The sequence below is a fragment of the Cynoglossus semilaevis genome, chromosome 11 (genome assembly GCF_000523025.1).
Source record: "Cynoglossus semilaevis isolate Cse_v1.0 chromosome 11, Cse_v1.0, whole genome shotgun sequence".
Lineage (NCBI taxonomy): Eukaryota > Metazoa > Chordata > Actinopteri > Pleuronectiformes > Cynoglossidae > Cynoglossus > Cynoglossus semilaevis.
Window position 1 is genome coordinate 19541840 of NC_024317.1, and position 24409 is coordinate 19566248.

The window sequence follows — 24409 nt, forward strand, 5'->3', positions numbered from 1 at the left end:
GATTGGTGGACACTGGTTGGTTGGGTGACGTTGCCTGACTGGTTGACATTGGCTGGTTGGTTGACATTTCTTGGTTGACAATGTCTGGTTAGTTAACATAATATGGTTGGTTGACCCTAGTTGCTTGGACATGGCTGGTTGATTGGTTTCCATTGGTTGGCTAATTAAGATTGTCTGATTGGGTGACAAATGTTGGTTGGTTGACATTAGTTGGTTGGTTGGTTGGTTGGTTGACATTGGCTGGTTGGTTGGTTGACAGTGATTGGTTGGTTTTCAGTAGTTGATTGGTGGACACTAGTTGGTTGGTTGACATGGTCTGGTTAGTTGACGTTGTCTGGCTGGTTGACATTACTTGGTTGGTTGGTTGGTTGACATTGGCTGGTTGGTTGGTTGACAGTGATTGGTTGGTTTTCAGTAGTTGATTGGTGGACACTAGTTGGTTGGTTGACATGGTCTGGTTAGTTGACATTGTCTGGCTGGTTGACATTGGCTGGTTAGTTGACATTGTTCTAGTTGATCGATATTGGTTGATTAGTGGACTTTGTCCGGTTGGTTGACATTAGTTAGTAGTTTGACATTGGTTGGTAGATGGACATTGTCCAGAATTCATTGTCATCTGTTAATTATTAGTTGGTTTGTAATCCGTTTTGTTTGTTTTACTTCTTTGTTGTATCTGTCGTTTCTCGTGGTTGTCAGTTGTTGTACAGGCTGTTGTTTGACAGTTGTATTTTCCTGCCTGGTTGTTTTAGGAGTTTTGTTAGTTGTTGGTTTTGGATGGTCAAAGTTCAGTTGTTTAGTTGACTGACTGACTGGAGGTTTTGTGAATGAAAAATATCATTGGAACTGACTCGTTTGATGAATTCTTGTGTCACTGATTTGTTATTTTTATAGTTCAGTCGGAGAAATTAAATCGCTCTCAGAGCGATTTATATCCTGTGGAATTAAGATTGAAGTTCAGGCTGACATAGTGGTAGTGGGAGGTCCAGTCACACCGGTGTGATCATCTACTGCTCTACTGTCTACCGGGAACAATAGTCTTCTTGTCTGTCTTTAACCTCAAACTTAATAAAGCTGGACTTATCTCCTGAAGATGAAAGAGCGGCAGAGAAGTCCACCTACGCTGATACACTGATGATGGTCTACTGCTGCTGACAGCTGACCTGGAGTCAGGTCAGAAAAAAGATTATTTTATTGATTTCACTTCAGGAGGTTTGAGGTCAGTTTTTGTTGTTGGTCAGCGGTGACGGTTAGAGACTAAATCTGTTGGAGATTTGGTGGTTAGTTTTTTAATGACCTGTTGATTTAGATTTATGTTTTAATGTTATGCGTTGTTGATCAAGGTCAGCATGTCACTAGCACTGATTGACCTCTTGTTTACGAAGACATTTTTTCTAGTTTTTACCTAAACATAAATGGTTGACATTTAATTAAATCAACATGTGACTGTGAACTAACACATTTGTACTAAATGAGTTACAACTCTCAAGTAATTAATTAATATTTAATTACTAATTTAATTAATATTTATTAATATTAATTTAATTAATTAATTTAATTAATTAATTTAATAATTAATAAATTAATAATAATTAATAATTAACTAAATTAACAGATTAATTAAATTATTAATATTAATTAATTAATATTTAAGTAATATTTAATTATTAAATTAATAATTTTATAATTAATTAAAATTATAATTAATTAAATTGAGTAACAACTCAATTTAATTAATTATAATTTTATTTTAATCTATTGTATTTCAAATGTAATTCTACATATTTCAATGTCATTTTTATTAATTTATTGAAATGACTAAATAATTACAACTGCCTCAGCGACTGCTATCCTTTAATCACGTTTCCTAATTCGATAAGTTACACTTTTAAACTTAAGGTTTTTCTTATCCACACGAGACCCCGGTGTCTCTCCATCAGTGTCGACGACGACTCATCTCCAAAGTTTCTCCTGAGGACAGCTTGTCAACTCTGCATGAAGAGGTGGAAGTTGGCTCTGGTGAACTCCTGATGGATGGTCTCCAGGAGAACATCCTGCTCCTGTCCACCGTCCAATCCTCCGTCCTTCCTCCGTCCTCCTGCTGCTAAGCCCGGTGCTCGTTGAGGTGGAGGTGGCTGGAGCTCAGGAGTGTAGGTGAAGGTGAAGGACGTTCGGTAAATCACGCCGTCCAATCGCACCAACGACAGTGGGACAGTGATTGTTTGACGCAGACAGCGCCAACTTGTGGCGAAGACAGAGATGTCAGGCACGACACAAATCAGAGCTTTAGGAGACCTGGGGAGAATGGGGAGTTTGGGAACAACCTTTTAATAATTACAAAAAAAACAAGGATCAGACAATAGGAACTTAGGAACTCGAATCTTTTATCAAGAAACCAAGGGTCTGAAGTTAACACTAGAGGAAACACTATGCATTAGATCTTATTTAGAAGAGCAGTTGTGCTCGAGGAACATCAACATTCTTGATGAAGGACCATTGTCCTTGTGACCATTTCAATCAACGTTTCTGGGTTTCCTGTAACTGCCTACGTTCTTACTGTAGTTCAGTACTTCTCAAATAGGGGGCGCAATGAGTTGCCACGGGGGCAGGCGTGAAGGGGCTTCCAACGGAATATGGCACGCTGGACATAAGGCTTGAATGATAACAAGCCTCCAACCACTAGGTCAGGGGTCACCGACCTTTTTGAAACTGAGCGCTTCTTCAAGGGCACTTAGTAATACGAAGAGAAAAAAAATTTTGACTTCCCAAACAATGTTATACAAGGGCACTTAGTAATACGAAGAGAAAATTTTTTTTTGACTTCCCAAACAATGTTATAATAATAATCAGTTCTGGGTTCTGGGACATACAATAGTAGACACTCTTCTTCATCACTGAACCTGTTTGAATATCATCACCATCTTGTTGACCAGTTCTATTTTGGAACCTTAGGTAGTCCACGCGGGGCAACCAGGCCACTACGTTGGTGACCCCTGCACTAGGTGGCAGCAACTCATACAGTGGTTTGTACAGATAAAAATATACCTTCTCAATAGTATTTCAATTTGTATGAGAGTGGGTCGGAGGAGGGGAGAGAGGGCGTGAAAACATTTCTGTCCCCAAGGGGGGGGGGGGGGGGGGGGGGCATGACAGAAAATAACTGGTGTAGTCAAAGCGTAGATGACAAAAAGTACAGCAAAGTCCCAAAAGTACCTGGACCTCCTGATGGCTCCATTAGCGTTGGACCAGCAGCTCTTCAAAAAAATCTTCATTTTCTCTATGGGCTTTTGTATGGAGGGTAATAAAGTAAGTCAGACTGAACAGGTTTGTTCTGTTGTTTTCAAAGAACTGACTCCAGGGTCTTTCCTCTGACCTTGGTTCTTCAGGATCATGTTCCCAATTGGCTGCAGCTACTGGTACAAACAGGTCAGTGTTAAAGAAACACCCCTTTTTTTTCAGCAGTGTGGAAGGTTTGTGTGATTCAAAAAAAAAAAAAAAAAAAAAAAAAAACCAAACCCCCCAGTGCCGAGGCTGATCCCAGACCTCACAGAGCCCACTTCTCCATGTCTCAGCACTTCCTCTGAGGGACTTGAGCTGGACTTTGACGTCAAAGATGGGTTTTTTTTTTGTTTTTTTGTTCTTTTAGAAGCTTCATGTGAGATTCTGAGAGGCGACGTCTGGGACTGTTTTTTCTTATGGTTTGAACTTATGTAATGTAGGAAGTGAGGAAAGAACTTTGACCCGTGAGATGGAATCTTTGCACCGACGTTACGTGACGGCCAGAGAAGAAGAACAAGAGGAGGGGCATGGGGGGGGGGGGGCTCATCGGTGCACACATGTGACTGCAGGTCAGGACTCCGATTAAAATTGGATTTATTTGAATTGATTTAACAATAAAACAACTCCTCAATAAAGTGATGGCTCTGGTTTCAAATCCGGTCATCTGAGATTATAATCTGGGTAAAGTTACCTTTATCTTGGAGGTGAAGCTGTTATTTTAGTGTTAAAATGTCAGCCAGATTTAGGAGGATTTTTATGGGCTCTAATTTTTCCTGAGCTGTGGTTGAAGCCGCTCCAACACCTGGAAACGTCTGAGCTGAAGCTGCAGGAGAGCAAGCAACGGCAGGAAAACACTCGTAAAGGAGAAAATACCAGCTTTCAGTTTCTTTGTCGGAGGAACATCAGGGAAGGTGACTGATGACATTTTAGTAAAACTATTAGAACCATTTCCTTCTGTTGGTAACGGAGGAACATCAGGGAAGGTGACTGATTTTTTAGTAAAACTATTAGAACCAGTTCCTTCTGTTGGTAGCAATTCACTCAGGGGAAAATGATTTGAAAGTTTACTAAATATCAAAAGCATTACATTCATAAAAACTAGTGATGGAACAAAACGAAAATTCTTGGCCAAAACCGAAAAATCGAAAATGAGGCAAACCAAGGCCGAAAACCGAAACACCGAGAGAAATTACTATGCCAATTATTAGTCCCACTGAATTTATGGCTATGAATGTGAACTAAAATCAAAGGATATCGCAAAAAATTATATCAATGTTCCAAAGAATAAAACAATCACAAAATTATGAAAATACATTTTTAGCACATTCCAACAACGCGCGATGTAAAATAAAATAAAATTCAAAGTATAAATGTGAACCTTGACCCCACTTATGTGTACATTAAACGATAACGTATGGGCCCAATGTCCTGCCGAAAGATGGTAAAATAAATACGTTCGTAAAAACACAAAGTGCATTTTAGTCAATTGCTGGATCATTTCTCGTGTGCGCTGCTTTATTCCTGCGTCCAAGTCATGATCTTTACAACACGGATCGGGTACAGTCGATCTGAATAGATCTCAGTGAAATGTGTGCTGACGGACTCTACGAGTGTACTTTTCATTGTCATCACTCCGCGGTCCTTCTAAGCCCTTTTTGCTTTGAATTTGACGTTTAATGCTACGATTAGGGTTAGGGTTAGCATCGGAGAAGCTGATCTCTTTAGCCAGCAGCTCAAACAGGGCAAGAAGAGAGAGAATGTTTTTTTTTTTACAAAGACCCACTTGTGTCTAGTGAATGTCGCAGGGAGCTCCTGGTTTCTGCTATATGCAGCTAAGACTCGATTTTGAGAGGAAGCTTTCCTTCCATTCATATTCAGCATAGCAACCGGGGTGTTTGGATTTCAGTTGATAAATTAAACCCAACGTGGAGAAATCTTTTTGCAGATGCACCCCCACTTAAAAGTTTAGCATCACATGCTTTGCAAATCGCTATCCATGTTGAAATGGGTCCACACCGCAGAGACATGTTGGCATCATCGTAATTTCCTGTCTATAAAGATTCTCAGTCATCCAGGTCATGGTCGAGGTTAAAGAGTTCTGTTCGGCAACTGGACGTGAAAATTCACGTCCAGTTGCCTAACAGAACTCTTCAACCACAATTTCCTGTTTCAGCCGTGTTGTTTCAGTGATAAAAGTCTTTCGGCCGAAAACCGAAAATGCACTTTTGGGTCATTTTTGGCTGAAAATCTTCGCTGGCCAAACATTTGGTAAAACCTTCAAACTTCAAAATAATAAACATCGCTCCATGGTCTGGTAAAAAGTGAAACACTGCAAAAATGTAAAAAATTGGATGAAAACAGTTACATGAAGCTAACATAGAAAAAAACAAATAGGGAAGTGTATGTGAAGTCACAATAATATTAAAGACAAATGAAATGAAAAATTGAAATAAAAAAATAACCGTTTGTGGTTGAGTCTATCAAATGATCGACTTAATGGAAAAGTTAACTACCGTTTGTGGTTGAGTCTATCAAATGAGCATATCTAAAACGACTTAATGGAAAAGTTAACTAAATGTTAGCCTAAACTTGGCTAAACGATGTTTTAGAGCTAGCAGAGAAAGTAGAGGAAGAAGAAGAAGAAGAGGAAGACGATGAAGAAGATCCGACCACCACTCACTTGAACATGGTCTCCGCTTCACGATTTCCAAACCAGACCTTAAGATGAGGGCCGTAGTTCTCTCCGTGGACCTCCAGCGTGGCCACGTGACCTCCGCCGTTCAACTAGGACGACACAAGAGAGGTGAAGCTAAAGATGTCTGCAAGTGCGGATAACGTCCGCGCGCTAACGGTCTGGAGAAGCTCACCTCCAACCCTGTGACGACAGGAAACGGACTGACAGGCGTCTGGATGCAGGTGGAGCCCTGGTTGTAGGCGAACTCCACCATTTCCACTCCGATGATGGTCCAACAGGAGCCGTCGTTGAGGACCACCCTGCTCTGGTCCCTGACTGTGGACACGGCCTGAAGGAGGATGATGATGATGGGGTGGACGAAAGGGTGAAACAGGAAGTGAGGCAAGGAAGTCAGACAAGGGAGTGGACGTTTACCTGCTGTTGGATGATGCTGTCGTTGGACAGACACAGGTAGGTCAGAGGGTCGTCTCTGAACTGCAGAGCACATTTGTGGAGCTGCGACACAGGTTCATCCACGTCCATGATCACCTGCTGCTTGTTAACCTTACGGATCACCTGGAAGGAGAGTGAGACGAACGAGCAGGCGCTGAGTCGTTGGGCTCAGAACATTAACCCCTGAACGTTCGGACGTCAACAGGCGTCTGTCGGTGACCGCTGATGGATGAAGTTCTGCAAAGAAGGTGTCCCTCTATCTCTCTCTGTCCTCTTGTCACATGTCTCTCTATCTCTCTGTCCTCTTATCACGTGTCCCTCTATCTCTTTGTCTTCCTGTCATGTGTCCCTCTATGTCTCTGTCCTCTTATGTGTCCCTCTGTTGCTCTGTCCTGTTAACATGTGTCCCCTTATCTCTCTGTCCTCTTATCATGTGTCCCTCTATCTCTCTCTGTCCTCTTGTCACATGTCTCTCTATCTCTCTGTCCTCTTATCACGTGTCCCTCTATCTCTCTGTCTTCCTGTCATGTGTCCCTCTATGTCTCTGTCCTCTTATGTGTCCCTCTGTTGCTCTGTCCTGTTATCATGTGTCCCCTCATCTCTCTGTCCTCCTATCATGTGTCCCTCTATCTCTCTGTCCTCTGACTCCTGTTATGGTTCCCTCTATCTCTCTGTCCTCTTATCATGTGTCCCTCTATCTCTCTGTCTTCCTGTCATCTGTCCCTCTATATCTCTGTCCTCTTATGTGTCGCTCTGTCCTCTTATAATGTGTCCCCTTATCTCTCTGTCCTCTTATCATGTGTCCCCTTATCGCTCTGTCCTCTTGTCACACGTCTCTCTATCTCTCTGTCCTCTTATCACGTGTCCCTCTATCTCTCTGTCTTCCTGTCATCTGTCCCTCTATGTCTCTGTCCTCTTATGTGTCCCTCTGCCGTTCTGTCCTGTTATCATGCATCCCCTTATCTCTCTGTCCTCTTATCACGTGTCCCTCTATCTCTCTGTCCTCTTGTCACATGTCCCTCTATCTCTCTGTCCTCTTATCACGTGTCCCTCTATCTCTCTGTCTTCCTGTCATGTGTCCCTCTATGTCTCTGTCCTCTTATGTGTCTTTAGTGATTTTAGTTTAGCAGAAGCCGCTGGTCCACTGCTGCCTCCGGTGGTCAGGATGTGTCGCTGAGGTCAATTCGAACGCAGGGTTTCAAACGTGAAGTCACATAAAAAAAAAATTCAAAAACTCAGATACGATAGAGGCATCAGTGGGTCAACAGTTGAAACGTTCAGATAAATGATTTGGAAATGTGTGTGTTTTTGTGTGTGTTTGTGTGTTACCATTGGCGGCAGAGCGACCCCCGACTCGGTACACACCAACTGAACGACGCTGCCGTAACAGATGAAGCAGTCGGTCACAACAAAGTCTCCCTGGTCACTGCTGTGGTCATCGACTGCACACATGGACACACACACACATAAATACACAGAGGAGACAGAGATCTAAGATCCAGGTCTAGGTCTAGGTCCGGGTCTTAGCCCGGACCAGGTACAGGATTTACAGGGTTAAATCCAGTAAATAACCGGACCAGCTGTGTGGTCAGAGCCTCGTGCACACACACGTACACGTGAAGAGCTCCGTCTAACACTGCATGTATTAATGCAGGGAGGCCTAACCACACTGACCAAACACTGAATCAGCTTAAAGGGTAAAAAAAAAATAGGGGACACACACACAACAAAAGAGCACACACACACACACATACACACACACATACACATACACAGACTGACCCATGGTGATAGTGAAGGCTGTCCACTGTCTGGCACTGGCTACAAACGTGTCTCTGTCCACCGACAGGTACCTGGTGCTGACCGTCTGAGAGCGCAGGCGGTTGAAGAGGGCTACTCTGGAGCAGGAGGAGATACACACTAATGACACACACACACACACACACGCACACACAAAGAGAGTGCAAACAAACCAGGAAAAGAACCAAAATTAGCCATGAAGCTAAAAGTTAGCCAAATCAAGCTAACATGCTAAACTTTGACTGATAAAACAAAAAAAACGTTCATCCCAAAAAGAGGTGAAAATTTAAAAAAATGTAAATGTTGTTGTTGACATTTTAATTTTGTGTGTGTGTGAGGGGACACACGGTCGGCGTTCTTCATGGACTGTCTCTTCTGAGAGGGTTTGGAGATGACTTTGATCAGTCGGCTCTGGAACGATCCCACCTCCACTCTGTCCCCCAGAAAGAGACGCAGCAGCAGCCGGAAATGTTTTCTCTTGTCCTGATCAGAGATGAACAGAGACTTGGCCGAGGCAAACATCTGTCCCAGGACGAGGGGCGCGGAGGACAGGAAGAAGGCAAGAGGACAGAGAGACAGAGGGACACAAAACGGGAGAAAAAAGGTTGACAGGAGGACAGAGGACAGGGCAGGAGGATAGAGGACAGAGACACAGAGGGGCAGGGGGACACAGAAATAGAGGGACACATGGCAGGAGGACAGGGAGATAGAGGGATACAGGACAACAGGACAGAGAAAAAGAGGGACACATAAGAGGACAGAGACATAGAGGGACACATGACAGGAAAACAGAGAGATAGAGGGACACATGATAAGAGGACAGAGCGATAAGGGGACACATAATAACAGGACAGAGCGACAGAGGGACACAAAAGAGGACAGAGACATAGAGGGACACATGACAGGAAGACAGAGAGATAGAGGGACACATGACAAGAGGACAGAGAGATAGAGAAACATGTGACAAGAGGACAGAAAGATAGAGGGACAAATGATAAGAGGACAGAGAGACAGAGGGACACATCAGAGGACAGAGACATAGAGGGACACATGACAGGAAGACAGAGAGATAAGGGGACACATGATAACAGGACATAGCGAAAGAGGGACGCATAAGAGGACAGAGACATAGAGGGACAGATGACAGGGAGACAGAGAGATAGAGGGACACATGATATGAGGACAGAGAGATAAGGGGACACGTGATAACAGGACAGAGCAACAGAGGGACATATAAGAGGACAGAGATATAGAGGGACAGATGACAGGAAGACAGAGAGATAGAGGGACACATGATAAGAGGACAGAGAGATAGAGGGACATGTGACAAGAGGACAGAGCAACAGAGGGACAAATATCAGGAGTCAGAGGACAGAGAGGGAGGGACATATGAAAGGAGGACAGAGGACAAAGAGACAGTTAAAGATTGTTCTCTGGAGCACAAACACAACAACGTCTCAGCAGGTTGACCTTCTCTGGTTCTTCTCTGACCTTTGAGCCGCTCTGTTCCTCAAAGAGGAGTGACAGAGAGATAGAGGGACACATGATAAGAGGACAGAGAGATAGAGGGACACATGATAAGAGGACAGAGAGATAGAGGGACATGTGACAAGAGGACAGAGAGATAGAGGGAACCATAAGAGGAGTCAGAGGACAGAGAGATAGAAGGACACATGACAAAAGGACAGAGCAACAGAGGGACACATATCAGGAGTCAGAGGACAGAGAGGGAGGGACATATGAAAGGAGGACAAAGAGACAGTTAAAGACTGTTCTCTGGAGCACAAACACAGAACAACAACAACGTCTCAGCAGGTTGACCTTCTCTGGTTCTTCTCTGACCTTTGAGCCGCTCTGTTCCTCAAAGAGGAGTTTGAAGGCGTCGGCCTGGGAGTGAGAAGACGAGTCCAGACACATGTATCCGTACAGACGGTAGACGGATTCCCCAAAACCTGCAGCTGAAGGACAAGAGAAGGAGTTGAAGTTGACGACAAGGACAGAAGCTGGAGACGAGCTTCTCCACCTTTGAGATGATCCTGAGTGGTCCTCCAGCCAGGACCGCTGATGTACACACAGGGTGGAGGACAGAAGAACCTGAGGGAAGACAAACAGCGCCGAGCCGATGGATTAGGCTAACGTCAATGATAGCTCAGAAATAGCTAAAGGTTAACAAAAAAAAAAAAAAAAAACAAAAAAGAATCTATGAATGTTTGAAATCAAATTCCTTGGTCAACATTCTCACAGCTGTGGACTGACGTGGAATAAAGAAGCTATAAATAAAAAAGACAATTTCATTCATCCTCACCGGTGCTGAGGAGTCGTGATTGCGCAACGTTTGCTTTGTTTTCTCACAAATTGACGTCTTTGTTTTGGCTGATCCAAATCAGAATCAACTTTTCCTTTTTTTACTTCTAATGTCTGAGATCTTGGCTTGGTGATCACAGTCACTCCTTTGTCAACCTTAGCTTCTTTTATTGCTTCCTTGTTCCATCCATCCATCCATTTTCATCCGCTTATCCGTTACCGGGGCAGCAGTCTCCACCCAAATTACATTGCACCGTACCAACCCCCCTAAACCTTCCTGTAGGTGGTGAGTCCACTGGAAGGTACCAACCGCCCTAACCAAAATGCCACTTGAAAAAATTTTAGAAAAAAAAAAATTTTGAAAAAATTTTAGAAAAAAATTTTTTTTCAAAAAAATTTTTTTGAAAAAACATTTTTAAACACATTTTTTTTCAAAAAAATTTTTTTAAAAAAATTTTAGAAACAAATTTTTTTTGAAAAAAATTTTAGAAACAATTTTTTTTCAAAAAAATTTTTAGAAACAAATTTTAGAAAAAAAAACATTTTTTGAAAAAATTTTAGAAACAAATTTTTTTTGAAAAAAATTTTAGAAACAATTTTTTTTCAAAAAAATTTTTAGAAACAAATTTTAGAAAAAAAAACATTTTTTGAAAAAATTTTAGAAACAAATTTTTTTTAAAAATTTTAGAAACAAATTTTTTTCAAAAAAAATTTAGAAACAAATTTAAAAAAAAAAATTTTTTTGAAAAAATTTTAGAAAAGAAAATTTTTTGAAAACATTTCCATCCATCCATTTTCATCCACTTATCCATTACGAGGTCGGTACTAACCCCCCCCAAACCTTCCTGCGGGTGGTGAGTCCACTGAAAGGTACCAACTGTCCTAACCAGGATTCGAACTTTCCCAGGAGGTGAACCCTGGGGTTCCACACCAATGACAGAGACTTCCTTGTTCTATATGATGGTCCAAATCGACATCTTCGCTAAGCCCTACGGTAAAGCCAGACCTGAAACACGAGTACTTTTGAAAAAAATTTTAGAAACAAATTTTTTTCCAAAAAAATTTTAGAAACAACTTCTATTGTTGTTCTCACTATTTTTTTTTCCACCTTTCCAATTACACTACTTTTATAGATCCCATGGTGATTTATGGAATAAAGAAAATAAAAGAAATAGCACAGCATGAGAAATCCGGCAAAATCAGACAACAGTTCTTAGCGTGTATGTCCTGAGCAAGACTGACGCTACATGCTCAGTCACTCAGTGATCACTTATTGCAGAGTGATATTGTTGGTTTGTTCGGCAACTAAACCAGCCAACAAGGGCAATCTTTGCCTGTGAACCGAATTGTTCTAAAAGGGAGGCGTTCGACAGCCGAGTTTCCACTCTATTCTTAGCTAACCTCGAGGTCATTTCTGGGTTAACTTTACAGAGACAAGAAGGAGGTGGAGTCTGTTTGTTCATATCTGACACTGGGGAATCCAGGGAAGTGACCCGGAGCTCTGCCTTTTACAGATGAGGATTCTTCACACTCCACTGACTGACTGTGTGTGTGTGTGTGTGTGTGTTTTGTCTCTACAGGAGGCTCAAACGATTCTCTCCCTGTAGAGGTCAGAGGTCAGTGTGTCAGAAGCTCTGGAGCTTCTGGTATTTCACACCCGCTAACTCTACTCGCTGTTCATGTGTGTATGTGTATGTGTGTGTGTGTGTGTACAGAAGAATTCACTTTAACCCCGTGCTCGGTTGAAAAGTTTAAACTTACACTTTAAAAACCTTTCGATCATCATCTCTATTAAATATTTATCACCGGCTAAAAAAAAATGGCTACATTTGTAGCTAACAATTTGACAACGACTGACACAGATACTAACTAAAATAAAAACAAAGTTTGATAAAACGAGCGAAGTCAGCAAAAAAAAAAAAAAAAAAAGAGCGGCAAGTCCAACTGAACTCCTGAAACTTAAGGTGTGCAGTTTTTTTTTTTTATTTTTTTTTTTTTTAGAAGAGATGGGAAGGAGGAGGGTGGAGAAGAGGGAGGGGAAGGAGGTGGAGCCTCAGTCTCCGAAAATACAGTTTCTTTTCTTTGCCTTAATTCCTGCAGAACGTTGCAGCGGCAGATCATTCCACCAAGTCAGAGAACGTTCACAGAAGAAGAAGAAGAAGAAGAAGAAGAAGAAGAAGAAACAGTACTTCAGCTTTCATTGAGTGTGTGTGTGTTTCTGGACTGTTATTAAGCTGCTTAAGGGATCATCATCTTCATCATCATCATCATCGTTCGGTGTTCCTCACCTGTCCTGTCCGTGGTGCAGCAGCACAGATTCCAGGTGAGTGAGAGGAGCAGCCGCAGAGTCCACTCCTGGGGCAGGAGGAGCAGAGAGCAGCAGACAGGAGTCCTCCTCAGGGAGAACAGGAGCCTGAGAAGCTGCTGCTGCTGCTGCTGCTGCTGCTGCTGAAGGAAACACACTCAGCTTTAATCCAAGAGAACGTTAGCTCAAAGTCTAAGCATTTTTTTTTTGTTTTTTTTTTTTAGATGTTACCAAGGGCGTTTATTAACGCCGAGAATGTAACGATGAAACATTTTCAAAAAAAAATATTTACGTTAACATCTTTCTTAGCTATCTCCTTGCTAGGCTAATATCTTCTCTCTGTGTAATTTTTTTTTTTATATTTTCATTTATCAACTTACGTTTCACCAGGTTGATATCGTTTTCACAAACTTCAGGCTACTTAGATATCTTTTAGTTGTCGTTAGTAAGTGTTATTTTTAATATCTTTATGCTAATTGTTAGCTAACTTTTAATTTTGTCCTTTGATCCTAAGATCTTGCTCAGATTTTTACAATGAAAAAAAAAACAATTTATTTTTTTCTGTTGTGTCTACAAAATAAGGAGATTCTCCCATCTGTGGATCGCCATTCTTCTAATTCTTTTTCTTTCCTTTTCTCCATTGGACTTTAAATTTATTCTTCTAATTCTTTTTCTTTCCTTTTTTCCATTGGACTTTTATTCTTTAGAATTTGTTTTTGTAAATTCTTCTTCTTGGTCTTTCATTCTCAATCTCCATGGCTTCTCTCTCCTCCTTCCTACCCCTTCCTTTTTGACTCCTCCCTCCTCAGGCTTACAGTCCTGTACTGTTAGGCCTGAAGAGAACCCTGCTTGTTCCTTCCTTCCTTCACCGACGATCAGTAGATTTCCTCTTTTAACTTTGAAAGCCTTTGGACATGAGGTCTAGATCATCAGAACGAGCATTCATTACGACCCCGAGCTTGTCATTTACAAAACACTGATGAGCCCGTAAATGAACCCGCCACCCTCAGGTTGACTGCTCTATCTCCGGAGACATCTGTTCAGTCCGTCAGTTGCGGTACGGTCCATTTCTAACTAACCAAAAAGTTGATCTCTGGAAACAGTTGACGAATGTCTGCCATTGGACAGACAGACGGACGAGCAGACATGTCCTCACTGACTGTCTGTCCGTCCGTGATTGGTCGGTTGGCGGTTGTGGAGGCCACTGGTTTCTTCATCTGAGTGACAGCTGAGTCCACACTCGGACGAAGACACAGAACTTCTGTTAGTTCCTGTAGATCAGTTCCAGATGTGTTACCACTGTTCGCACTTGCTCTCAATGACTGTCTGTCTGTACGAGCAAGACATTCCTCACACACACACACACTCGCACACACACACACTCGCACACACACATGGCCCACTGTAAAACCTTAGACGGTCGCTAATGAAACAGCTCCAGACCTGACAGTTTCTATGGAAGTTAACATTTTAATTTAGTTCTGGGAAAAGTAGTTTTTTTTTTAGAATTTTTTTGTTGATTTTATGTTAATTTGAAGTAGAAGAAACTGCAGGTGTGACTGAGCAGTGACTGAGACTTTTATTCGTCCGAATATGGACCGCCAACAGAGTTGATCCTCTGCTGCTTCCAACACTTAGTCCACTGTACTCCGTACTGACACCACTGACATTTCCTGCTCACCTTTGCTGTTATCTTCCACGCTGTCTGATTGGTCAATGGAAATGAAAGTGGGCGGGGTCATTGTCTCAGTCACTCCGGGGGGCGGAGTCCTCAGGTCTGTTTTAATGAAATGACAACAGGTGAATTTAAAACAGTGAAAACTGGATTACGAATGTGATATTCTGCCCCCTGGTGGCCTTGCTTTCAGTTGAGAAATGCTACAATTTGTGGTGACGTCTTCAATTTTTTTTTTTTTATATAAAGAAACAGTTGACATTTTTACATGTGAAACAATTAAAGGAGTTAGTCCAGAATAAAAAATTGCATCCAGAAAAAGAAGTGGAACAAAAGTAAAGTAGTGAATCCAGATTAAAGAAGTGAATCCAGATTACATAAATGAATCTAGATTAAAGAAATGAATGCTTTCAGTTGAGAAATGCTACAATTTGTGGTGACGTCTTCAATTTTTTTTTTTTTATATAAAGAAACAGTTGACATTTTTACATGTGAAATAATTAAAGGAGTTAGTCCAGAATAAAAAATTGCATCCAGAAAAAGAAGTGGAACAAAAGTAAAGTAGTGAATCCAGATTAAAGAAGTGAATCCAGATTACATAAATGAATCTAGATTAAAGAAGTGACTCCAGATTAAAGAAGTAAATCCAGAATAAAGAAGTGAATCCAGATTAAGTGAATCCAGATTACATAAGTGAATCTAGATTAAAGAAGTGAATCCAGATTAAATAAGTGAATCTAGACTAAAGAAGTAAATCCAGATTAAATAAATTAATCTAGATTAAAGAAGTGAATCCAGATTACATAAATTAATCTAGATTAAAAAAGTGAATCAGGTTACATAAATGAATCTAGATTAAAGAAGTGAATCCAGATTACATAAATGAATCTAGATTAAAGAAGTGAATCCAGATTACATACGTGAATCTAGATTAAAGAAATTAATCCAGATTAAAGAAGTAAATCCAATTTAAAGAAGTGAATCCAGATTACATAAATTAATCTAGATTAAAAAAGTGAATCAGGTTACATAAATGAATCTAGATTAAAGAAGTGAATCCAGATTACATAAATGAATCTAGATTAAAGAAGTGAATCCAGATTACATAAGTGAATCTAGATTAAAGAAGTGAATCCGGATTAAATAAGTGAATAAATCAGGTTACATAAATGAATCTAGATTAAAGAAGTAAATCCAGATTAAATAAGTGAATCTAGATTAAAGAAGTTAATCCGGATTAAATAAGTGAATCTAGATTAAAGAAGTGAATCCAGATTAAATAAGTGAATCTAGACTAAAGAAGTAAATCCAGATTAAATAAGTGAATCTAGATTAAAGAAGTCAATCCAGATTGCATAAGTGGTAGATTAAAGAAGTCAATCCAGATTACATATGTGAATCTAGATTAGAGAAATGAATCCAGATTAAAGAAGTAAATCCATTTTAAAGGAGTGAATCCAGATTAAAGGAGTGAATCCAGATTCATTGTTAAAACCAGGTTTCTGTTGTCAATGGTTCCAGATAATTTAATGCAAAGACACAGAACAAAGCCCGACTTTAAGGTCAATCAGACTAACGACGTATAAACAGGTCAGTGTTAAATACGACGTGGTGGTGAATATGATGTGTCTTTCAATCTGACCTGGGTCGATGACATTGTCCATGATCTTCATGGCCTAACGGTATGATGAAGCTCCATCTGCTGCAGTGAACGTGTCGCTAATGTTCCTTCACCGTTGGGATGGAGTTCCTGTAGAATTCCAAGGACACATTTAGATCCAGAGAGAAGACTGACTGACTGTTTTCACTGTTACAGTGACTCTACAGTTACCTCGCGTGTGTTACAGTGACTCTACAGTTACCTCGCGCGTGCGCGCGTGTGTTTGTTATCAGTGTGTGTTTAAGCAGATAGTCACCTGCGTTCTGGCTGCACGTTTCTCACACACACCTTTTCCCCACGATTATAACAGGAGCTGAAGATAATATAGAAATTGCAGCTCACAGGAAACAGTACTGGGAACTTTTTTTTTTAGAAATTTCTTCTACAACGTACATGTAGTAAAATGAACAAAACCAGGTTTTGTTTTCAGAATGAAACTGTTAATGACCAAAAACTCCAGAACAACTCTACGGTTTTGTACATAGATCGATGCTCTCGAAATATATATAACATATATAAATATATAACATATATATTTATATGTTTATAAATATATATAAATATATATAAATATATATAACATAGATCCGTCTCTCTCACGAGAGACGGGAAATGAGGATTAGCGAGTGAGCTGAGGTTAAACTAAGGAGGCTTTGTTGTCCTCCCTCCACCCACGCCAACCACACACACACACAAACACTGCAGTAATAACTTCAGCTTCTGTTTCGTCTCCAAAAACCTGGACCGGGTCCAGACTGAAGTGGACTGATGTGAACAGTTCTCCTCCAGTTTAATCTGGTTTTGTACGCAATTCAACTGGACCGAACCACATCAACAATAACTGTTTGTGAATATATAAAATTTGACGCAGTGGTGGCTCGGTGGTTAAGGAAGCCGGCTTGTGTCCTGGAAGGTTTCAGGTTTGAGTCCACCAGCTGGAAAGTTAGCTCTGACCGTGGCACCATGTGCGCCGCCGCTCCCTTCTCGCTTTGGTGATGGGTTAAAAAGCCAGAGGTCACATTTGGTCGTCTGTGTCACAATGACAAAGTAGTTCACTTCCCTTTCCTTACTAAAAGTAGCTACAAGTTTGAATTGAAGTGATGAAGTCGATGAAGAATGTTTGGCTGGAGCTCTGAGGAACCAGACAGAGAGTGGGACACAGGGTCTCCAGAGACGGAGACCAGACCAGACCCCAGTCTTGGTGTTTGTTGTCTACATGGTCTGGTGATTCATCAGTCTGAGCCCAGCCAGAGATCAAACTACCAAAGACATGATGGAGCGGCCTGTGAGTGCGCTGAACATGAACTTCTGACAGACCTGGTCATTACGGTCCTGCAGAGAACCCGCTCAGACCTCGGAAGATAAGTACAAACAAACACCTTCTCCAGCTGTTTGTAGACCGACTTTACGATGGGGCCGGACTGGAATGTGTGGCTGAAGCACACACACACACACACACACACACACAGACAAACACAGGTATACATTATCTTCAACTTTATCTTCACACTCAGACACAGACCAACAGACGACCCCACAAAAAACACTTTATGTGAGCCAACAAAGAGCTAGCTAAAAATGTTTTTAAAAGGGTTTAGCTGAACTGGGTCTGTTTTTCTACACAGATGAACAGAGTTAAATAAATGACAGGGTTGGTTCCAAAACACCTGAAATCAAATTAGATATGAAAATAAAAAACAGACCTCAAGATGATTAGCAACGACGTTAAAGTGAAAGTGAATTATTTGTCATTGTGACACAGCACACCACTGCACATAGATATTAAAACAAACTACTAATTCATGCTAACAGGAATGAGCGGGGGCAAACAATGACGTGATCAAAGGTGCCCCAAAAAACACAGAGGAGTGAAGCTAAACTCTGGAAACAAAAAGAGATGTTCAGTGGATATATCCCTGTAGAAATAAGAAAAAGACACGAAGAGAAGAACTCAATACCAACTTCAGAAAAGAGTTCGTCAACTTCAAAGGAAGATGATAATAAGAAAATGCCAACAAACGGTGATGAACTACAAAAACAAAAGCGAAACCTAAGCAACCTCAAGGGTGCATTAAGGAGCTCGAGACGTTTAAGCTAACAGAGAAAGTTCCAAGAAAAGGTTGCCAACCGGAGAAATGTCAGTAGCACCGCTTTATCAAAGAGCTACTACAAAGGGAATTAACTTTGCCTGAGGCAACAGCCTACTGGTTCAACGGCCACACGCCTGTGAGAGTGTGTGGAGGCCCGGACCTGGCGAGATGCTACGTCCATAATTGTTAACATTCTTCGATGTGACACTAAAGACATGACTCTGAAACAGATATAGATTCAACTAAACAACACACCCTGTTCTTCAACTACAGTTACCTGACCAGGGTGGTACAGAAAAAGGATTCTGAAGAACAAAGGCATCCAACTTCAGACACCAATAACCCAGATCGGAATCCATTGGACTGAAGGAGCCCCGGCTCTATGACTGCCGATCAAGAGCATGAACATTTAAAAAGGCTGGGCTTTTAAAAGTGCTTTCATATACAGAAGGACGTAAAAGGGGAGTAGCAATCCTGAATTTGAATTTCTAATAGAAATAAAATACAAAAAAAAAGGAAAACATTTTTGGTAAAGGGGAAAATTATAGATCAATTTTCTCACACTTGTTGCCGCAAGAGTCCCTTAGCTGCCAAGTTACCACCGAGGTGCTCTGAGCATGGCACCGTCCCACACACTGCTCCCCGGGTGCTTAAAGCTGCCCCCTGACTTTCCGAGAATGACCAAGATTGCCTTGTGTGAGGAGACAAGACAAGACAAGTCAACACTCCTGTGATGAGCCCAGCGTCGGAGTCATCAATGACCTAAGATTTGCTGGAGCTCTCCCTGAAGTTATTCTATAAACAAGAATCAGTGACTTGTGTTTGACCCGCGCAGCGACCGGCAGCCGGCGTAAGACAATGAGCAGAGGAGTTCCTTGCGCCCTTTTGGGTTGGTTAAAGACCAGATGCGCTGCCTCATTCTGGACTTTTTGTAGAGGTTTTGTTGAGCAGGCTGGTCGACTGCTGAAAACAAGGCATCTGGAATAAACAAAACCAAAACCTAAGCCCAAGAGAGAAGAAGAAAAAAAAAAACAGGCTCATGGACCCTAATTCTTGGCGTGGATTCTTTTGTACCTTGGTCGAGGGTACCTACAGTACGTCTCTGAATAGGAGTCTTCCTCCTAGACCAAAGCACCCCAAGAGTCAAAGAGTCTATAGCACCATCTGCTGCTGATGCAGGCCAGAATAAAAATAAATGAAGAAAGGATATGGAAAGACCCCAGGGTTCACCTCCTGGGCAAGTTCGAATCCCGGTTAGGGCGGTTAATACCTTCCAGTGGACTCACCACCCGCAGGAAGGTTTGGGGGGGTCATGGAGACTGCTGCCCCCACGACCCGGTAACGGATAAGCGGTAGAAAATGGATGGATGGATGGATATGGAAAGATGAACTGTCACTTCAGCTCCAGAATAGAAGTCATCAAGACGAATGTTTTACCAATAATTCTTGGGAATGGGACAAAAGGAAAAATCTCACGTTTCAATTGGAATCTTAGACTGCTACCACGCTGCTCAGCTCCAGCCTTTGTTGTACTGGTGTGACTATACTGAATATACTACTGAATATACTACAAGGTGGAAGGATATCAAAGTAAAAACAGAGGGGTACCATTGTTCAAAGTACGATGGCAAACAGGCTTTTGTTTAACAAGTCCAAGAATATGCTCGACCCCATGACTAAATTCACCCCGAAAATCTGGTTTACAACGGTCAGGAAATATAATCTGCAAAAGGATATTAAAGTACTGAGCTGGTTCTTTATGAGGCGGGCCCCCTGGGTGGGCGCATGGGGGGCAAAAGGGGGAATGAGGGGGTTCCAATGTAATATGGCACGCATATGGACACAAGTGTTTCAATTCGTGGTGGTGCGGGTTGGTAGGGGGTGTAGCAAATAATTGTGAACCACTGGAGGCAACGTCTCTGTCATTGGTTTGGAACTCCAGGGTTCACCTCCTGGGCAAGATGGAATCCCAGTTAGAGCAGTTGGTACCTTCCAGTGGACTCACCACCTGCAGGAAGGTTCAGGGGGGGTTGGTACGGTGCAGTGTGATTTGGGTAGCGGTAGAGGAGACGACTGCCCCCGGCGACTCGGTAACGGATGTGGATGAAAATGGATGGATGGATGTTTTTATAAAAACCAGAAGTTGGTAAATCCATCCATCCATCCATCCATTTTCATCTGCTTATCCGTTGATTTGGGGGGCAGCAGCCGCCACCCAAATCACACTGCACCGTACCAACCCCCCTGAACGTTCTTGCGGATGGTGAGTCCACTGGAAGGTACCAACCGCCCTAAAAGTTGGTAAATACTACTCAATTTCTCTGCATCCTTTTACTGAGGAAAGATCCAGAAACATGATCCATGGCTCCAGGTTAAAAATCCAAATTCAGAACTTGTGAACTTCCAGTGGACTATGGTTCACTGCGGTTTAGTGTAGTTCACTCGTTTGGGGGGTTGATTCACCTCAGTATTTGGAATCTGGAATGAAATTTTAAAGAGTCTCAATGTCTCCCCCTCACTCCCCTCCCCCCCTTCCCCAACTCATCTCCTGTCCTAATACCAGCTCCAGCTCCAGACAAGACCATCTTTTAGTTCTCCATCATCAGGATGAAGACCAGAACGTCCCGAACACTGTGTGGACTCTTGGTGCTGACCCTCATCGTCTTCACTGCTGCCAGGCCCAAAGCAGGTTAGTCTGACATCACGGTACTCACAATATGAAAACAGTTTCTGGTTGTGTACGTCTGCTCCGAGGCTAAGATGACGGTTTTATATTTTTATGTGCAGACACTCGCATGTTTTTACGGGACTGTTTAAAAGGGGACTGCTGGTGTTGTTTTCCTCGAATTCTCAGCGGAGACACTGGAGAACAGCATCAATCAAATCTAAGTTTTTTTCCAGAGGTTCTCCCGAAAACACAGATGGTGTCTCACATACAGGGGTGGGTGGGAGGATGGGAGGGTGGGTAAGGAGAAAAACAGGTGAGGTGTGAGGACAGTGATGTGTCTGTCACGGAGGCAGCCGCTGAGATAAAATCTCTGATTTGGTGTAAATCTGTGAGCAAAGTTCAGTTTCCTGTTGTTAAGACAAATGTAAAACAATGAGAATGTTACTTTAATTTCACAATTGTTTTTCTTATCTGGACAAATAGACCCAAAACGGATAGATCTGACAGACGGCTCCGAAAAAAAAAAAAAGGATTTTACTCGTTTAGTTTAGAAGTGCTCATATGTCAAGAAATACTACAACAACTAAAGGTTAGCCCTTACCAAGATGTAGCTGATGTAGCGGACGTCCCTCTGTGTCCCAGGCTCGGAGCAGAAATGTAAATCCGGTCCAGTGGATCTGGTTTTCCTCATCGACAGCTCCCGCAGTGTCAGACCTCACGAGTTTGAGACCATGAGAAAGTTCATGATCGACATCCTCGACACCCTGGACATCGGACCCAACAACACCAGAGTGGGAGTGGTCCAGTACTCCAGTCAGGTAATAGTGTCCTGAGCTTCTCCCCTAAATTTTCATCAAGGTCCCTCGGTAATAGTGTCCTGAGCTTCTCCCCTAGACCATTGTCCAGATTTTCATCAAGGTCCCTTTGTCCTAGGATTTTAATTTTGACTTCCTCTTCTTCCTTGTCCTACACCTTCTCCTGCTCCTCCAGGTCCGCAGTGAGTTTTCCCTGAAGACCCATAAAAATCTGGAGTCCATGGTGAAGAACATCAACCAGATCATTCCTCTGGCTCAGGGAACCATGACAGGACTGGCCATCAAGTATGTGATGAACGTGGCTTTCACAGAACAGGAGGGAGACCGACCTAAGGTAGCTGATTCTGGATCAGACTCACCGGTGACCTGATCCAGATGGGTGGACTTGGAGCCAACTTGGTCTGAGGCCTGAAGCTGGACCTTTTTTTTTTCTCTCTCTCTCATCAGGTCCCGAACGTGGCTGTGATTGTGACAGATGGACGTCCTCAAGACCGTGTGGCTGAGGTAGCATCCGAGGCCCGAGACAAAGGCATCGAGATCTTTGCAGTGGGCGTGGCCAGGGCCGACATGGCTTCACTGAGGGCCATGGCGTCGCCACCGTTTGAGGACCATGTCTTTCTGGTGGAATCCTTTGACCTGATCCATCAGTTTGGGTTGCAGTTCCAGGACAAGCTGTGCGGTGAGGCTGTACAATAGTAGCACAAAAATAGCTAACCATTAGCTAAATAGTTTAAATCAGACCAGTAAGACCAAACGTAGCAAAAGGTACATAAAAAGACCTGCATCAAACGTAGCAAAAGGTACATAAAAAGAACCGCATATAGAAAAAGTTAATGATGTTAGCTTAGCTTCGCCCAGCAATAGTTTAAAGATATTCAAAGTCAATCATTAGCGCAAAATGTTTAACAGAAGCTAAGTGGTAGCTCAAAAAATAAAATGACCTAAAGTTTCCACAAATATACGTAGAAGTTAACTATTATCAGGTGTTAATAAGAAGTGTGGCTTACACTATTTTCCTTAGTGAGCTAAAAAAAATAACCTTAAGCTAAGTAAGAGCTAAGCAAGAAATTGCTAATAGTCAAAATGCTAAATATCCTGCAGGCTTAGCCCAAACTCAGTTCTAATTGATCTATAGCTATATCTGGCCAAGTCCCAGAGAATCATTTTGTTGAAAGAAAAGCTCACGTCTGTAAGAAGACGAATGAGAAGATGGAGTCTCTCCTGAAGTCAAAGTGGTTTGAAAACCATCTGTGTCTCTGTTTCTTCCAATGACATAACTTCCTGTAAAAACAGCAGACAATGAAATAACGTCATAGGAATGTGAACTTTCTGTTAACGAGGAGACAGAATCACACAGACACAGACTCCTGTGTTGGTCCTGAATCACGTCACATAGCTAACTGTTAGCTCAGTTCTTCTTAAATAGTGCGGCGGGTCACCCTGGGTGGGCACAGTGAGGTGTGGGGGGGGGAGGTACGAGGGTCTTCCAATGGAATATGACACGCATATGGACATACATGTACCACTGCTGTAATGCATGAATGATAACAAGCCTCTCATACAGTGGTTTGTACAGATAAAATATATACATGTTATCAGGTTCTGAATAGTGTTTCAATTTGCCGGGGTGAGTAAACTATTACTGTAGCTAAAACATTAGCTTAAGTATTCTTAGAAATAACTAAATGCTGTCTACAATGATAACAATTCATATTTTTTAGGTATAACATTAAGCCTTAAGTGGCTAAGGGTTAGCGTCAGTCAATAAACAGTCCAGAAATGTCCTAAAGTTACCTGGGAAAAGAAGTCAATTACAGCTGAAAAGATCCAGGATCTGAATCTGGTCTCAGTCTGACATGTTCCTGGTCTCTGCAGGTGTGGACCTGTGTGTGGAGTCAGATCATGGTTGTGAACACATCTGTGAAAGTTCTCCCGGTTCATTCCATTGTCTCTGTCTGCCTGGGTACACGCTCAACCAGGATGGGAAAACATGTGCAGGTGCTTCCTTTTAAACAGTTCTTATTACTTCCAGTTCCTGAGGTTTTAAGTTTCGAATGCTCAATAGAAACAGTTCTTAGAACTAAACAGTTAAATGTAGTCAAGGTGAAAAGTACCAGATCACACACACACGTGCACTAAATCCGTGTGTGTATGTGTGTGTATGTGTGTGTGTGTGTGTGTTGTGCAGCCATTGACCTTTGCTCTGAAGGGAAACACGACTGTGAACAGATCTGCATCAGTTCTCCAGGCGTCTACACCTGTGCCTGTAACCAAGGATACACACTGAACCAGGACAAGAAGACGTGCACTGGTTCGTTAACGTACACACACACACCAACACACACACACACACACTCCGACACACACACCGAGCGGTGCTACCTTCTCCTTTTGACTTAACTTTCACCTTGACTCAGTTCTCGGATCCTGTTAGAACATAATTGATGGTTTCCATCAAGCTATATTCAGCTAAACTGTTCAGAGCTCCCCCTCATGGATGAGACGGGAGACACACAAAAATCAGACTAACAACTTAATGGCACTTATAGTTCCTAGTTTGAACCAATTTGAAATGTTTGAAGCAAATAAAATGTTGCCGTCATCTTACCCTCCCCCACGTCCCCCAACCTCCTCCTCTCTACAGCCATTGACCTTTGCTCTGAGGGGAAACACGACTGTGGACAAAACC

The 24409-nt window shown here is 42.1% G+C and overlaps 2 protein-coding genes and 1 long non-coding RNA gene across 3 annotated transcripts in view; 1 reads left to right on the top strand and 2 right to left on the bottom strand.

Moving 5' to 3' along the window:
• Nucleotides 1–1834: 1834 nt before the first annotated feature.
• rbpjl (recombination signal binding protein for immunoglobulin kappa J region-like) lies at nt 1835–10294 on the bottom strand. Its single transcript, XM_017036356.2, has 9 exons — nt 10227–10294; nt 10046–10161; nt 8551–8725; nt 8186–8323; nt 7733–7845; nt 6386–6526; nt 6144–6299; nt 5957–6060; nt 1835–2292 (listed from the first exon to the last, which is right to left on the bottom strand). The coding sequence occupies exons 2-9, from the start codon at nt 10118–10120 to the stop codon at nt 1983–1985; spliced, it is 1212 nt and encodes a 403-aa protein (XP_016891845.1). The 5' UTR covers nt 10121–10161; nt 10227–10294; the 3' UTR covers nt 1835–1982.
• A 2426-nt stretch (nt 10295–12720) lies between these two features.
• Nucleotides 12721–24409, top strand: part of matn4 (matrilin 4) — a 20834-nt gene continuing 9145 nt past the window's right edge. The window contains exons 1-7 of the mRNA XM_017036979.2: nt 12721–12830; nt 20801–20926; nt 21548–21723; nt 21896–22054; nt 22168–22399; nt 23596–23718; nt 23909–24031. Of these exons, the coding sequence (XP_016892468.1) occupies nt 20845–20926; nt 21548–21723; nt 21896–22054; nt 22168–22399; nt 23596–23718; nt 23909–24031 (895 nt within the window). The 5' untranslated portion in view covers nt 12721–12830; nt 20801–20844. The remainder of the gene's footprint in view (nt 12831–20800; nt 20927–21547; nt 21724–21895; nt 22055–22167; nt 22400–23595; nt 23719–23908; nt 24032–24409) is intronic.
• Nucleotides 22270–23604, bottom strand: LOC107989263 (uncharacterized). The gene is made up of 3 exons (XR_001760792.2): nt 23515–23604; nt 22906–23001; nt 22270–22405 (listed from the first exon to the last, which is right to left on the bottom strand). It is a non-coding gene; the product is annotated as an uncharacterized LOC107989263 (long non-coding RNA).